The 17,813-nt window shown below is 51.6% G+C and overlaps 1 protein-coding gene across 1 annotated transcript in view; it reads right to left on the minus strand.

Annotated features, from left to right (window-relative positions):
• Nucleotides 1-17,813, minus strand: part of AK8 (adenylate kinase 8) — a gene marked incomplete at both ends in the record, with an annotated part of 115,214 nt that overhangs the window by 33,488 nt on the left and 63,913 nt on the right. Inside the window, one exon of the mRNA XM_080820250.1 lies at nt 14,913-15,054. Coding sequence (XP_080676376.1) covers nt 14,913-15,054 — 142 coding nt within the window. The remainder of the gene's footprint in view (nt 1-14,912; nt 15,055-17,813) is intronic.

Consider the following 17,813-nt stretch of genomic DNA (forward strand, 5'->3'; position numbering starts at 1 on the left):
GCCTGATAGGAAAGATAAGATTTGGACACAAAATCCACGGTGCTCTGAAAGCAGCCACATCATGAGCAAACACTGAGTGTTTAGGAAGCAGGAAGGAGACAGATACACTCAGGGCGTACGGAGCATGAGCAAGAGGGGTGGGTGGGAGAGAGAGACGGCTCCCTCTCCTGCTCCCCACCCTGCCGCTGCTCTGTGAGTGGGAGGTCCGGCGCTGGGAGGTCTTTTCTCGAGGCACACAGCCCTCTCCTGGGGTCTAGAACCCATGCTTCACGAGACAGAGGCCCAAGAGAGAAAGGCAGGGCAATGTTGGGGCCCCAGGACGGAGGCTATGTCCAGCAGCTGCAACAGGGTGTCAGGGGGAGGGGAGGGAGGGGAATCCAAGTGCATCTGCCCCCAGGGGTGCAGGGGGAAACCTGCGGAAATCTCAAAGCCAACAAAGCAGGGATACCCAGAGTTCCACAATCTCGGAAAAAGTAGAGCTGCACTTCTATTTGTGGAAGACTTTCTTTAAAAGTTTTCCTTTTATTAAATAATGTCCGTGATATTTAGGAAGGAGAGCTTCAGGCTTTTAGACATCTGCCACCTGATTCTGGCAGAGGCCCAGACTTTGACAGCACAAGGCTGGGTTCACCGGGTCAGCATTTTATTTACGCCTCTAAGGAAGATGGGAAATTGAAGTGCGCTCTGATGTCTCCCAAAGTCTCCTTTGGGTAAAGAAAAACAAACATGATTTCTGCAAGTCATCCCGGCATCTCGGCCTCTTGCCTTTCTCGGGAAATGACTTTAAGCTAACGGTCGAGCATCCCACCTGCCAAAAATGGGGGCATCTCCATCAGAACCAGACTCAAATGCCAACTACCCCGGGCTCTGCTCTGTTAAAGGTCACCTGTCATTCTCCACCCAGGCATGGAGATTGTACCGGGTCTCCGATCACCGTGGCGGGGAAGGCATGTTTGTCTGCCCTGACGTCTTACTCACCACCGGCGTAGGCCCTACTATTCCTGGTTGGGTAAAACCCACTGGACCCCTAATAACAGCTTAGTACCCGCAGGTGAGGAAGAGATAGAGATGTGTTCTGCCTGTGGACAGGAAGCCTTGACGGAGGCGGAGAGGGGAGGTGGATGTGGGGGGGCATTTTCTGGCCGTGAAGATAATGAGGCACTGAAGTCGGAAATGGACAGTTGTCGCTTTCTCCCACAGTGACACATTTACCCGGAACGGTGTGGAAATCTTTCCTAGACCTCTTAGGGACAGCAAGGAGCCTACCCGACGCTGTGGCCATGACTGAGTGCTCTCAGAAAATTCTTGGGAAAAAATTTTTACCTGCTTAATATGTAAATGGAGTTTTAATATACTCCAGTAAGACTGTTAGTGTCCATCTTTAACTAACTAAATTACCCACCAAGAAAATGCCATGAGAACCCTTGTTATACGTCTGTCCTGCGTCTTCCTAAAGATCCTCAAACACCTAGCGCGGGCCAGCTCTCGACGGCTCCCAGCTCAAGGCTCCCTGGCTCCCGGCTGCCCGCACAGGCCGTGCGCCTTCTGGATCCCCCGCTGCCGTCTGGGACAGCAGAGCCCCCGCTGTGGTGGCCCGTGGTCGCCTGTGGTCGCCTGGGCTCACGCTCTCCCTGGGAATCACCGTATTTTTATCCCCCGAAAGACCCCAGAGGCTGCCGGCAAAGGGTTCAAAGGTAATGTACATTTTTGATGTCGTTGCTTCAAAAGTAATTGCTCTTCTGCTCTCAGAGACAGACGACAAACCTAGTAACAGACTGTCATAAACTAAGTTTTAACCCAGGAAAAAAGCAGTGCCAACCTTCCACATTTGCTCAGAATCCTCCTCACCAGACTTTCTTACACAAACACTGGAAATAAGTGGTAAAATGTCAACAGTCCCCAGGCAGGAAAATAACGGGAGAACCTTCCTTTTTCCACTTCAGTTCTGATTTACTGGAAGATTAAAATCTGCGGCCGCAGGGACTGTGGGCTGTGGCCCTGTCACCACCATTACTGGCCACAACCCGGGGCTCTAGGCCCAGGGATGCACCTCCTTCCTCGCTCCTGGCCCGGTGAACCCAGCTGCCACCTCTGGAGATCACTGCCCGAACTTACCTCCGACCCCCAGCGCGGCCACCGAATTCCCAGCACCAGCTGTGATTCAAATTCACTACAAGGAAGCACAACCCTGCTCTCAGAGCCAGGGCAGAGCGCCGTCATCCTGGGCCCCCATGTCATTGAGAAGAACGGGGGTGGGGGGCGCCGAGCCACCTGGGGGCCAGTGGGTAAGACAGAGTGGACGAGGGGGTTCAGTGCAACAGCCCCAGGACACGGGGACGCACTCTGGCGGTGCAGTCAGAGACGCGGGCTGGTCGGCACACAGCAGTGGCTGGCCTTTGGGCTGGGCTTCAACCTCTCCAAGTTTGTCTGCAAATGCGCCTCGTCCGTGGAAGGTGGAGAAGTGGAGGAGGTGGAATTCAGCCCGGCTGGCTTAGTCAATCCGCCCCACGCAGGGACAGGTGTGACACACGTCTCGCAAGCGCTGTCTCGACCCAGTTTTGGAGTCTTGGCTGGGCATTCTCAATTCCCCCCAACACAGCTAGCTGAGCCCCCATTTCCTTTACGGGGCTCCCACACTCCAGCTGGGGTCAGCCCCCCGAATTATTGCAATTAGCCCATCCTGCTACCCCGCCCCCTCGCTGTACCAGAAGCTGGTACAGCAGCTCTTGGCCGTCCCCAGGGTGCAACCCCCAGCGTGACTCCATGTGGCAGCCGCTCCTCCGAAGTCACAAAACCTTCTGCCTTGCATCGGAGTGTCACTATGTCGTGTCCAGCCGTCCGAAGAATCTTTAAATTGTAAAGCCCGACAGGGGACAGGTGATGAAGAGCCCCATTTTTTCCGGGTTGGTTTCTCAGTTCCCACACAACCCACCAGGCTACTCCAGCCTGAAAGGCTTCCTCCTTGCGGGCTCCAGGGCATCTCCAACGAGAGCGTGATTTGTCTGTTTGCTGGATCTTTTTCCTGCCCCCCCCCCACCTGTGGCGCACTGTAGCGCTGGAGGAATGAGGAACTACCATCCCCCCACCAGAGGGACACAGTTCCCGCAGCGCAGCCGGGGCACCCGCCGGGGCCACGGAACGTGGCCCCTGCTGTTTTGGTGAGCTCCGATCTCCCTTCAGAAGCTCTGATGTCCACGGACAGGCTCCGGGTCCCCCGTACATTCGGAATCAGCACGGTTCACACGCACGGAGCCCCGGTCACACCAGGCTCTGCGCAAAGTGCTTTCCATCACCATCTCATCCAATGTTTCCACCCGATGTCCTACAGGCCATGGCCCCTGTTGTCGGCTGAGGGAGCTCAGGCCCAGACAGGCTGCCGTGGGGAAGTCAGGGTTCGAATGTGAGGCCACCGGCAATGTCCTCTTGGTTGTGCAGAGCATTTTCCGACTCACAGACCCCTTCCATCTGCATTTTCCCACCAAATACCTACGCGCGGCCAGCAGAGGGTGAGGTCAGAGCAGGGGCTTTGTACACCATTTGGCTGTGAAGGACACTGAGGCACAGAAAGTTCAAGCAGTGCCCTTGACCACTGGCCCACGAGCCGCAGAGCGGGGTGGTCGGAACGATGCACCTTCGGGGCCAGGCAGGACAGGCACAGAGGAGGCAGCTGCCCAGTGCTGCAGGACAGAGGACAGCCAGAGAGGGAAGGCTGGGGCCCACCCCCACTCCCACCCACACGTGCCATACTTCCTTTTTTGCCCTTGACCCCAGACGCCTTGCTGAGGCCGTCACCACTTCCTCCAAAGCCCTAAAGTCAAGCAGCCTCTGCCTGAGGGGCGGGTCCTCGCCACGCTGCCCCCCCCCCCATGGAACGAAGTCAGCGGGACCGGGGACCCCGGTGCGGACAGCCGCGCGGCACCTCTGCCGCTAGGACAGGTCCGGTGGCTAGCCAGAGCTCTCTCTTCCAAAAACAAAGGTGCCCGCAGAGCACCCGGGGAATGATATGTATTCCAGCCCATGTCTGGTAAACTCTCCGGCTGCGGCAGCGAGGCAGGGTCACTCAGGTTCTATTAGCTCAATTAATGAGGAGTAAGATAAGGCTAACATGCGGCTCGTCGGGCGGCTCGGCACGGAGCTGGAGTAATGGAGTTATTAACCTCAGTCAGCCGCTGAATGGTGCTGCTGATTCCAACTCCATTTCCTGGTTCAGGCCTCCATTAATGGGCTGTTTATTATCCCTAATCCGCGTAAGGATCAGCTGCACGGATATGAGAGCTTCCTGCGAGGACCGAGTGATAATAAAAGAGAGAGAGCGCGGAGGAAGGCAAGAAATCCCCTCTATCTCGCATTTTAATTGTTTTCGGGTCCTACTGCTGTCCCCCCAAGAGATCGTAGCACCCTACTCACTTCGGAACACACTAGGAAAGGCGAAGTCATTATCCGAGGGTTTCCTCGTGCTGTCCCCGAGCACAGAGTGTCACACGGAACTCAAAAGAACAAGCTTTGAAATCAAATTAGAGAGCTCTGGCCGAGAAACAACACGCCCGTTCAGGTTTTACCTTCTGGTGCCATCTGATTCCATCTTATTTCATTCTCTAAAATTTAACGTCATCAAAACCGAGAAAGCAAACCAGCATTCGGCGGAACAGTGTATCAACACCATTAAAGGCCCCGGCTGTGATTTTCCACCTTGCCTGGCCCACCAGGGTCTTCTGAACAAAAGGGAGACTGTGTCTGAGTCTGTTTCTGGGTTGTTCTCCTATCCCATGTGCCACCGGCTGACTGAGGACTCACCTTCCACCTTCAGCCCACCCTGAGTCTTTAAAAGGTCTTCCGTGGGGAAGAAAAGCAAACGGATTGTTATTGGAGGAAAAACATTTGTAGGTATCGGTAAGTGATACGTACCGACCCAGAATGAGTGGATACAGCAACTACTCCCAGAAGGTCATCCCTTCTGAGTCTATTTGCCATTTTGGCTTCTTCTTATCGAGCAGGAATTCAAAATCACAAGAGTGTCTACCGTACGTGTTTTCACGCCTCTGACCGTGTAGACGAATCTACAGCATACCCATTCGGGGCGTGTATGGGTATGTGAGGATGGAAGGGGAAATAGGTCCTACATTTTGAATGAGAGTTTGCCGCCCCCCTCCAAGCCCAGCGAAACTGCTGGGGACCATAGACCAAGCCAACTCACACTGGCTTCCGGTATCCAAACAGCACTTTGCAGTTACAAATCACACAGACACATTCCATTTACTCTCTAGGACCACACTGCTGGAAGGCTGAAAGAATAGAGTTTATTGCCCCCATTTGACAGGTAGGAAAACTGAGATTAAAAGTAGCGTTCTCAAGCTAGGCAGCTGGGATAAATACCAGCCGCCTTGCAGAAAAGATACAAAGTAACAGCTCAGAGCAAAGAGCTGGTTCAAGCCTGTTCTCTTCTATGTGGTCCCACGCTTCTCCAAGCCAAGTGCCTTTTACTGACCAAGCCTTTGTGGGGCCATTGAACGGATTAAGTGAGATGTAAAGAAGGCAGGTAATTGGCAGAGAGCATCGTCATTCTTGTCAAGATCAGGATGACAATTCAAGACCAGGGGGCAGGGGAACCAAGAGAGGAGGAAAGAAGGGGATTCCTGGCAGCACCAGCAGCAGCCTGGGGCCGGCCTGACCACCGAGCAGAGCTGTCCTGACCGGAGCCACCAGCACTGGCTTCGAGCGCCTGGCCCCCAGAAATCTGACAAGCTTCCAGAAGCTACACTTGGGTGTGGGATCTCCAGTTCCTACTGGCACAGCGCTGGTGTTTGCCAGCCTGCTCCCCGGAGGAAAGGGCTGTGTGGTTAGCAAAAGCCAACAACACAGCCAGCACCAACCGGGAGTCAAAGGCAAGTTGGGGAGCCGAGCCACTGCCTTCCCGGGGACAACCAAGCCTCCTCTGTGCGCCTCGGGACATGGGACACTATAACCATCTAGTTTAAAATGTAATAGTGACTAAAAATCCCAAAGCACCAAAACACACTCTCAAAGGAACCCACGGAGCAGTTTCCAATTTGCACAAACGAGCTGGGACACAAAGGAGATAATCTGAAATCTGGCCCTGGGGTCATCTCTTTCTCGTCCCCAAAGTTAGTCCCCTGAGATAGAGAAAGAGACAGGCTGAGCCACAGTGCCCCCCCCCCCGCCCCGCCCTCTTCCCCAAGGATTTGCCAGACGTGTGACGGCAGCTCTGACCTCTGGCAGGTGGTGCCCTCGGACAGAACCGACAGGATGGGGACCTTGGCCTCCCAGCCACCGTGCAGGGGGTGGAGGGGGTCAAGGCCACAGCTTGCCCCGCCCCTCCCTGCGGCACTGAGGGGAAGGAGGGTACAAACCACCCCCAGCCTGTCTGATACACTGCAAACTTCCCGACATCAATCAGAATCCTATAGTCCCTCTCTATAGTAAACATTAATTTTAAAGGGAACAGCCATGCTCCAAACTTGCAGCGTGAAATGAATTATTTTACAACTAGGCAGAGGGCAGGTTTCTGGCTGCAGCCGGGAGTAGTTCTTTCTTTGTTTCTTCTTCTTCTTCTTCTTCTCTGGCACCCCCCCCCTTTTTTTTTTTTTTACTATTATTACGTTTTAACAAACTTTATAGCCCGTTTTATTTGTTCTCAAATAACTTTTTCTCCTTCTTTGCAACACATCAATTACTTGGTCGGCTCCCCTCACGCTGTGAGGTTGGAATGCAGAGATTGATACCGCTCGGCGGGATAGAATTTAGTATTATGTGCCGCGGGTTTATGAGGTAGGAGTCAAACAAAACATTGCATCTGAACACTATCTATTTATTAGCTCTGAGAAGAGATTTATATTTGACAAGGAGACAATAACTTTGTTTTCTGATAAGCCAGCGAGGTCTATTTCTGTGTCCAACCCAGAGCAGCTTCTCCTTCTCCAATAATTCTATTTACTAGCATGAATATATTTTAATAATAAAATTGATATATATGTAAATTTATTTTAATCTAATTTCATCGAACCCTCCTAAAAAAAAAAAGAGCCTTTGTAGATTGTTTTCAAATCTGAATTATAGATTTCTGTATCGTATTCCCAGATTGATTTCTAGGCTATAATTCTGTCAAGATTTCCTCCCGGTGTCAAAAACAGCAACGCCACAGCTAGAGTGCTTTATAATTGGCATTACAGCTGAACCAGAATTACAGCCCCGATAGTCATCCCGGTGCCAGGTGGGCTCATTTTAGAATATTTCTTGCTTTCTTAGCCTGTATCTGGACTTGAAGGTTTATGGCTAAAATTACCTTCTGAATTAATCATAAAAAATGTTAGTTGAAAGCTAAGGTTGGGGGAACGGGATAGTCGGAATTGAGGAGGAGAGAACACGCCCTCCGGATGGGAGGGAAATGCGGAAAGGTGATGAAAACCGTGCGCAAGATTAACTCGATGTTGTAAACATCTTATTTTCCCTGCTGTCCCCTGCCCTGGGGTCAAATAAATTAAACTGGCATTGTTTACTAAGTCTTTAGAAACTGATTTTATTCCATGGTGAGTGGAGAAATATTGACTCGCAAGCCGGCCCTAAATCAAAGAGGTTCTTGAATATTCTTCCCCGGGCGCTCACACCGCGCCCTCCCCTGCCTGTTGCAGTCCTGGTACCGTGCGGAGGGTCAGTAAATAACTGTCGTTTTCTCCCTCGGGGCTCAAAGAAATCGAGTCCTGGATTCTCTCCTCCAAGAGTCAGTGACCCGCCCCAGGTTTCCTTTCAGTGACTGTCCCGCATTTTCCCAGAGCCTTTCGTCTTCAGGTAGATGATGGGCTTACACGGAAGCTAGCCCGCTGCCAGGTGCCAGAAAATGGAGGCTGGAAACAGCCGTCCGGCCCTGCAGTCCCTGGAAATTTGCTGGCAACACAGGCAGTAAGACAGGAAGCTCGGGCCGTGTGCCCCACAACTAGGCAGACACCTCAGGGTGCCAGCAGGAAGCTCTCCAGGCTCTCGGGGTAGAAAGAGAGTGGAAGAGAATGCAGCCGTGGAAGGCAGAGGAAGGCCCCACCCAGACGGCCAGCCCCGAATCTGGGACTATGTCACTTCACCTGGCAAAAGGGACCCTGAAGATGAGATTCAGGTAAAGACCCCGATATGGTTAGATTACCCCAGATCCTGGGGGTGGGCCCAATTGAAATCACATTGGTTCTTAAAACCCGAGAAGTGTCCCCAGCTCTGGCCAGAGGGAGACGTGACTACAGAAAGGGGTCGGCCTGCGGCAGAGCGCTGGCTTTGGAGATAAAGGGATCCACGGCCCAAGGGCGGTGGGCAGCCTCAGAAGCTGAAGAGGGCGAGGAAACGGCTTCTCCCCAGAGCCTCCGGAAGGAATACAGCCCGGCAGACTATTGATTTTCGTCCTACAGCACTGGTTGACGATAAATCTGTGTTGTTGAAGCCACCAGGTTTGTAGGGATTTATTATAGCGGCTATAGAAACAAAACCAACACACCAACTCATGCTATTCTTAGGCAAAAGACACGCCTATTATTCACAGACAAATGGTTTGCAAAATACAACCATCTTGGGACCCACAGATAGATGTTGCCGAAAAAGGGTCATAGAAGTGAAAAAAAGGGGGGGAATAGAAAGAAAAAAGGCAATGAATACCCTTTGGAAGAAAAATTACTCCAGGAAACATTGGCACGTTCTCAATAAAAACTTATCAATACACTCAGCATCATTGAGGGAGAACGGGCTCAATGATGGAAGAAATTAAAGGGAAAATGAATGAGAGCTAACGGGATTAAGGGGTAAAATAAAGGGAAACACAAAAACATTACAGAAATAAAAAGCTCGGGGCAAGGGGAAAGTAGTGCCATCGAAACCAGCAGAAGTTATGCTGAAGGACGGACGGGAAGAGAGCAAGAGGTGGAAGCTATTAGAAAAAAATCTGAGGGGCACTTGGGGGGCTCCGTCGGTTGAGTGTCTGCCTCTTGGTTTTGGTTCGGGTCATGATCTCAGGATTGTGGGGTCAAGTCCTGAGTCTGGGTCTGCATCGGACATAGAATCTGCTTGAGATTTTCTCTTTCCCTCTCCCCCTCCCCCTGCTTGCGCACTTATGCACCAACGCTCTCTCACGCTCTCCAATAAATAAACAAAATCTTAATAAAAAAGCTTTTGTTTATTTATTTGTCAGAGAGAGAGGGAGAGAGAGGGAGCACACAAGCAGGGGGAGCAGCAGGCAGAGGGAGAAGCAGGCCTCCCGCTGAGCAGGGAGCCCGACATGGGACTCGATCCTGGGACTCCGGGATCATGATCTGAGCTAAAGGCAGATGCTTAATCTACAGAACCACCCAGGCAACCCAATGAATAAAATCTTTTAAAAAAGTAAAAAAGAAAAAAAGTCCCAATTATGGAAAACAGAGGGTAACTATCCAACATACACAAAATGGGTTTCCTGGAGAAGAAAACCAAGCAAGTGAACCAGGAAAATAGTAAGATGTGTACTAGAATACTATCATCCTGCAGGAACATTCCAGAGAAAAGTCATCAAAACAGGCAAGATTAGGGCCTGCCGAGCGTAAATGAACTTCAGGGGAGAGAGAGCCCTCACGGGCACCTAGACGGAAGCAGCACACGCCCCGTGACAGAAGGCATCTCCCGCCCCCGGGCATTGCTATGGCCTCAGAGACATCAGAGGATGGTGTGGAAACGATACGGGATGCTGATGGCAAGAAATGTGATCAAAGGGTGCTTTACTTCGCAGGACGTTGTTCACAAATAAAGGTAACAGAAAAGTACTCTCAAATAGGCAAGGAGTTAGGAAGTCTAGCATGTGTGTGCCCTGGTCGAAATGAATCGAAGACAGTCCTTTCAAAGCAAAGAGGCGGGGCGCCTGGGTGGCTCAGTTGGCTAAGTGTCCGACTCTGGATTTCTGCTGCATGGTGAATTCAGGGACGTGAGATCAAGCCCCGCATCGGGCTCTGCACTCGGCAGGGAGTCTGCTTAAGATTCTCCCTCTCCCCCTGCCCCTCCCCCCACTCTTTAAAAAAAAAGGAAAGATGAATCAGAATTGGTAAAGGGCGAGGTTGAATTCTATAAACAGCTGGTGTTGAAATCTGAATCCGGTTGAAGAGAGAGAATTAAAACCTCACAAGTGTAGTAATTATTGCTAAAAACAACATAATTGTTATATTTCTAGAAAGAAACACTTAATCATCTTAAAAATAAGAATGGCGTCAAATAGGCTGTGATTCAACACCCGGAGAATGTGCCCGTCCTGCAGCAGAGAGAGGACCGGCAGGGGGCGAGGAGGGAGCACACAGGGGAGCACCTTCCCTTTCCTCTTCCGGGAGACAGTCAAGAGAACTCTGTTTCATTTGAAAATGGACAAACTGAGAAATACAGCCCAACCTTGGATGTGAAACAAGCAAACCGTGCTGGAGACCAGCAGGACCAGAACCAGAGCGCCTCCCGCCCGGGTGGCTGGGAAGGGGAGAGGGGAGCAATCGCAGTAACAGAAGTCGAAGGAAACCCGAACCAGAAAGAAAAGACGGGGCGCCTGGCCGGCTCAGTCCAAGGCGCGCGCGACGCTTGATCCCAGGGTCGCGAGTTTGAGCCCCAGGTCCGGCATAGAGATTACTAAAAAAATAAATAAATAAAATTAAAAAAAAAAAAAAAGATGGGAAACAAAGGAAACCATATCAAAGTATAACATAAAGTGATGGAGGTGAAAACGAGTGGGATAATTTCAACTCTTCAAGGAATAAAACAGCAGGTTGGATAAAAAAAAATTAATCATCATTCTGTTCGCGTGATGACAAAAATTAAGGGAAGCAACGTAGTTGGAAGTAAAAGTGAGCCAAATGAGTGCGACCGTGGGCTGAGTTCCAGGTCCAAAAGACAGATGGAAACATCGCCACCTGGTTCCTGCCAAAGCCCCACCCAAAAATGACAGGCGGGGAAGCCTACCTGATGGGACAGAGAGAACGGAGGAAGGGGACACAACCACGGAGCAGCTGGGGCAGGAAGCAGGTGATCCATGACAACCAGCTCCAGAGGCTCCGCCCCACAAAGGCCAAAGCCCAAGTTGGCAGCAGGAAACGCTGAGAACAAACCCAAAGGTCACCAGGAAACCCTCAAAAGGTTCAGGCGCCCGTACCACTCTGGCGCTGGTGGCTAAGATAAGGCCAACTGGATGAAACTCATCTCGGAAGGCATTAAGACCCAGATCCCCTCCTCACTCCACCCAGCTGAGCCAATGCCTCTTCTCCACTTGGGTAGAAATGGAAGGTTTATCTCTAGAGGCGGTATAATCAGGCTGTTTGGGCTGGAGTGCCAAGCATAGCTGAGAGTCTGCATCTGTACCAAAATTAGGGGAAACAGGTAAAAAATATGCAGATGGCACTGTGCATGCGACACCTCTTCCCACCTTTGGGGCAGCTGATACGAGGATGGCCAGGACCCTAGGCTGGCAAGAGGTATAGAGATGACTTCACAGGACTTCTGAGTCTGAAATTTTTTTGCTTCTATTACCAATTGTTTTTGTTAGATTTTGACACAGTGTTTTTAATTTTTACAATCTAAATAAAAATAACTGTCAGCTTCCTGGGGTGGGGGGAAGAGGTCTCTCCACCCTCCGGCAGGAGGCTCAGGAATCTGATGGGGGGCTCTGCACAGACAGCCCCAAGAGATCACTTTTCCATGAAGGTGAAGCCTGTGGACACCCATGCGCCCGTCCATTAGCGTCTTAGTCCCCCAGCAAACCACCAAGGGTAACCCAATGCTCGAAAAACAATCCCACAAACAAAAGAATCTACGGAGAAAGAATGAGACCAAGACACACAGAATCTCAACAGGAGTAGACCGTGCAGGAGACCATGTACCAAGCCTGTCACAGATGTTCTCAAGAGCTAGAATAATTCATGAGACAAGATCAAGAAATTTCTTTTAAACCTTTATTTTAAAAAAATATTTATTTTATTTTATTTATTTGAGAGAGAGAGAGAGGGGAGAAGGTCAGAGGGAGAAGCTGACTCCCCACTGAGCTGGGAGCCCGACGCGGGACTCGATCCTGGGACTCCAGGATTACGACCCGAGCCAAGGGCAGTTGCTTAAACAACTGAGCCATCTAGGCGCCCAAGATGGAGAACCTTTAAAAGGAACATTTACAGAACAGAAAAAGAGCTCCTGAATATTACAAAAATAAACACCATCGCTGCAATTAGAGATGCGACAGAAGAGCCAGAAGAGAAGGTTGAGGAACCAGAGGAAGTAGAGCAAGACAAAATCAACCCACCACGCACGGGAGCAGACCAGAAAAGCCAAAGACAGAGACTAAAAGAGAGGAAAGATTTTTTTTAAAATCGTAGAGGGCCAGTGCAGGAGAGCTAATACCCAAACAACAGGTTCCAGAGGACAGGGGAGGGGAGAAGAATACAAGAAAAAACCAGAAAGAAATCCATCAACAAAATGATTGGAGAGAATGTCCCCGGATGGAAGGATGCAGGTTCCCAGATTAACCTCAGGTACAACAGGGTAAATTGGACCCAAACCAAAGAAACGAGTGAAATTTTATAGTGAAATTTTAGAACTCTGTGAACAAAGGAAGATCCTACCAACTTCCAGAGAGAGGGAAAAAGGTCACGGACGAAGGATCGGGAACCAAATTGGCATCGGGCTTCTTCACGGCAATTCAAAATTGTGGAGGGAGAGTGATTTTGGTTAATTCCTCGACAGGGGCGCCTGGCTGGCTCCGTTGGTTAAGTGTCTGCCTTCCAGTCGGGTCATGTTCTCGGAGTCCTGGGATCGAGCCTCACGATGGGCTCCCTGCCAATGGGCTTCTCGCTCTGCCCCCCACCCTGTTGTGCTCGCTCACTCTTTCTCTCTCTCAAATAAATAATCTTTTTTTAAAAAAATTTAATTCCTCACCAACCAAACTACCTAGCAAGTATAAAGATAGTACGTTCAGACGTGCCCAGTCTCAGAAAATTTACCTCCCAGCAACCTTTCTCAGGAAGCTACTGATGGATAAGCTTGACAAAAACGAGGTTGTAAACCCAGATAAAGAAAATTGGGGGATGTGGGAACAATCTCCCTCCGTGGGAGAGAGGTGAAGGGCATCTTCAGGGATTATTGACTTCAGGAAAGACAATAAGGAAAAAAGGCAAAAGAAACCAGGAGGAGCTCCTTCCAGCACAGCTGGCCCACTGAGGGGAGGTCTTCTGGAAGAACCACACAGCTGTGTGCTTGCACGTCCATGTCCAGGACCCCCGCAATCCCGTATGGCTTTGACAGCCCGGAACAGAGAACCCACCTCGTGGGCACCAGCGTGAAGTGTTGTTACTGAGGAGGGGAGGGGAGGCGAATGGGGGTGAGTAACCGTCTGTCACAGTCACTCCCATCAAGACGGCTTTTCACAATGAACACATAGGAACTGCATAATCCAGACCAAAACATATAAAGCAAAAACTGCAGAAAGTAAGAGAACAAGAATAAAAACACAGCATAGGGGCGCCTGGGTGGCGCAGTCGGTTAAGTGACGGACTCTTGAGTTCCACTCAGGTCACGATCTCAGGGTTGTGAGATCAAGCTCTGCGTCGGGCTCCCCGCTCAGTGCGGAGTCTGCTCCAGATTCTCTCCCTCTCCCTCCCACCTGCGCATGTGCTCTCGCTCTCCAAAAATTAAAATAAAATAAAATATACAACAAACCATAAAAGATTCAATCTCAAGAAACAGACTGAGGGTTGCGGGGGGGAGGGGGGACGGGAGAGGGTGGTGGGGAAATGGACATTGGGGAGGGTATGGGCTATGATGAGTGCTGTGTAACGTGTAAACCTGACGATTCACAGACCTGTGCCCCTGGGGATAAAAATACATTATATGTTTATTAAAATAAAAAAATTAAAAAGCAAAAAATATATATATACATATTTATGAATACCTATTGAAAAATCATCCACAGAATAAAGTTCGATATTTTTTTTTTTAATTAGAGGTTGGACGTCAACAAGTTCTTCATACTCCGCACTAAAATAAAAAACTAATAATGAGAGTTGAGCTAAATAAGGAAATCCCAACTCCCTGGAAACTTCAAACTCTCCTAAACCAAATCACAGTTTCTGCAACAATCGACCCCAAATAGCCAGGAGCCGCCCAATAACCAGCAACATCAGATTAGGACCAACCGGAGAAAAGTCAAATATGCTCCCCGGGCCGAGCGCACAGGGCACCCCAATTCTAGCTCTGCTCCCCCAGGCTGCAGCCCCAGCAGGGCACGCCCCCAGCCACCCCCTCAAGCTCTGCCAAACCCAAGCGATCGGCGATTCCCTTCCCAGAGTGAGCCTGGCTAGATAGTTCTTGCTTGCCTTCCTCTGGATCCCCTTCCTCTACCTCCACAACATACACAAGGATGGTGTCCTCTCGAGTTCAAGTTAGCGGAAGAAGAGCAGAACATCCAACAGCCTTGGACACCAGGTTTGGAGCAAATGGCCGGCCATTTGGAAAGTGTCCAGCTCATACTGCAGACCCCCATGAAAATGACTATCGGACGCGCCAAAGGTTTCCATGTACAAAAGGAAAGTGTGGACGTAATAGAAGGAACGCCCGTGGATTGCTTGGCGCCACCATCCCGAGGAAGGCAAGACTGGCCGGACTGCCGCTCACGGGCGAGGGAGCTCACAGCCAGCCAGGTGAGAGCTGGGATCCGAACCGAAGCTCCACTCCTGGTTCACGGGGCAAATGCGGTGGGTGGGGGGAGGTGGGGGCACCTAAGAGACCTTCCGCTTGTGGAGCGTGTGGGCTTCTGGTAAGCCGCAAGCTGTCGGATGGGCCTTGTCAGCCGAGCCCCTGCGGAGAGGGTGCCCAGCGCAGGGACCTTCCAGGAGGCGGTGTGGGCGGGGCTGCGGCCCCCCTGGAGGGGGACAGCTTACCTGTTGGGCTGGAAGCCCAGGCTGTTCAGCATGTGCGCCTGGTCCAGGTCTTTCGGGAAGCCGTGCAGCACCCAGCCCTTCTGAACGCTGTCCTGCTGGCTCAGGCGCTGGCTCAGCACCTTCATGATGATGCTGTCAGGGACTGCAGAGACAGGAGGGCAAGCGGTCACTCTGTCATCCCGGGCACCGCTCCTGACCCCACAGGAGTCCGAGGGAGCAGTGGCAACCTGTGGCTCCTGGGTTCCCTAACGCCCTTGACTCTGGATTGAAAAGGTGAAGGTTAGGGTTTAGACAGACGAGGCTGTGGGTGCACAGGTCCCTCCTAGGCCCCAGCAATTGAAGGAATGTGGCTGAGACGGGAAAAGCATTGGTGTGACCTTGACCCCTCCCCGACCTTGACAAGACACCACGCTCATCAGCAGCCAGGGTGGTTCCCAGGCCTGCAGCAACATGGGGACAGTCCCCGTCCCCCCAGGATCCAGCTTTTGCAGCACACCAGGCCCCTGGGAGAAGGTTTAGCTTCCCTTGAATGGGACCGTGTCGGCACCCCGGGTGCTCTCCGCTCATTTGCAACAAACAAGCAACCCTTGCTTCCCTCCTTCCTCCATTTCTCCCCTCCTCGGTGTCTAGAATCCAGTCTCAAGAGTTCCCGCTCTGGTTATAACCAGAAGCCGCAGCACGGGCTCGCGGAGGATGAGGTACTGGGACGCGTCTTGTTTACATTACCGCAACTGACATTTTTCTGAAATTTATACCTCTCTTTCAGACTCATTAAATGTCCTGTGTTGCTGATGTACTGCGTTTTAGCAATTTGCACTGCATCTCCTGCACTTTGCACTCATTTTTCAAGAAATACTTGGTAAATATTACCAGTGTTTGCTGTGGATGTGGTCCCGACAAGCTGGTTTCCCAGAGTTGCCGTGAGGGTGTTTGGCGGCTTCTCCAGAGAACCCCGGTCCCCCTCCTACCAGCCACCCATGGCTTGGGCAAGTGGCCCTGGCACACATGGCCGAAACCTTCCGAAAGGCCCCCAGGCCCACAGCCACGTGAACACAGGGGTGAGAGCTGCAGAAACAGCTGCTTTCCTCCATGGCCCTGATGCACGCGTCACTCCCTCGTCAACGAAGGACGCTGAACCGTATTCCGAGCAATCGGCATTTCCCTGAATCTGTTCCTTCTCCCTTCTTTCAGCCCTCTTCCCCAGCCTCCAGGAACGAGCAGAAAAGGGCTTTCACTCTAATGAGAACATCAGGCTACCTAACACGAGCGGGAAGTCGATACAGCTGATCCTGTCTCTTCCCCTGCGTGCACCTGCTGTGGCTCCCCAGTGCTGGGAGAATGAGAGTGGTCACCCTTCCCACGGCCAGCAGTCCCTGCAGTCTCTGACTCCAGCCTCCCCCCCAGGTGACTCTCCCCCAGCTTCTCCCCAGTCCCTCCCACCAGGACACCCCTCCCCTATGCCTGGCCTGGGGTAAGCGTTTGGACTCAGCCTTCGGGGGCCCAGTGCAATGTGCTCCTGAGGACTGCACCCAGCCTGGCTTAGCACCTAGACCTCCGCTTCGCTTACCACCCTCGTGGCTGGCTAAGTCTTGTGGGATGTCTGCCTCTCCCAAAGACAGTGGGTTCCATGAGGAAAGAGACCAGCCCCCAGCATCACTCGTCACTTCCTTTCCCCACAATTAAGCACGGAGCAGCTGCAGAATCAACAGACGGAGCCTTCCCTTCTCGAAAGCTTCGCCGCAGCTGATCAAACATGTTAGAAGCAACTTGCCCAGACTCGGGAGAGCCAGGAGGCGGACAGGAGATAACACAGGCTCGAGGGGCACACAAATCGAGGGTCTCAGCCCCGCCCCGCATCCAGAGATGCCCTCAGCTGGTCACTCAACCTCTCCAACCAAAGGTCCGAGTCTTCATCTGCCAGAAGAGGACGATAGGATCCGTCGCCACAGGCTCAGCACCGCACAGAACCGTCCAGGCGCGTGGCCGGAACTTCCCAGTTCAGGAGACGTGTGTTGGAAAATAATACAAACATTTCCACGTTTCCCTATGGTCAGGGTGTTCTGAGAACAGACTGCTGGCTCCTGGGATGTGGGATGACTGACTTCAAACACGCCTTGACAGTTACAGATAGAGCCCTCTGGAGAGATTTAGGGACCTGTCTCAAGACCTTTGTTTATATTCCCAGAGTTGTAAACCTAGGGCCAGCCGCCTTCCATGAGCTCTGAGAGTCATAATTTCAGGCCTTGTCCCCTGTGCTACCGATTCCTGTACACACAGGGTATGTCGGCTCTCGCCACATCTCCCCGTGAGGACTGGGGCTGTGGGGAGCTAGCATTCAGATTACGGCGTGAATAAATAATGGGCCTGTTCTCTGACCCAGAAATCCTGTGTCTTGTTTCAGGATAAATAAATATAGACTAAAAACAAAATGGGTTAAGAATCTGCCACATTGCTTTCCAATCCAGGTCTACCCCCTAAATATTTACGGATATTTTCATCTAACTAAGAAGCCAGTACAGAAAGAAGGACTTCCCAGTGATCTGTCCAGTGGGTAGTTATAGAGCACGTGTGGGTCACTACTGTGATACACGGCCAGCCAGAGGGCAAGGGTCCTGCCCCCCTCCAGAAGCCCACATTCTAGTGAGAGAGATAAGCAACGCCCAGATCAATAACCAGTGCAGAGAGTCATAGGTACTATGAAGAAAACACACCAGATGATGGGAGGCTGCTGGTGTGACCAGCTCTAGCACAGCCTCAGGAAGTCACATCTGGCTGAGATTCCAAATCCTGGGTCTAGCTGCGTGAAGATCCAGCGAGGAGGTTCTGGGCAGAGAGCACGGCAGGGCCCAGGCCCTGAGGCTGGAATGATCTGGACACATGCAAGCGTCAGAGACGGGGCCC

The sequence above is a fragment of the Martes martes genome (genome assembly GCF_963455335.1).
Source record: "Martes martes genome assembly, chromosome: 12".
NCBI classification, from domain to species: Eukaryota; Metazoa; Chordata; class Mammalia; order Carnivora; family Mustelidae; genus Martes; species Martes martes.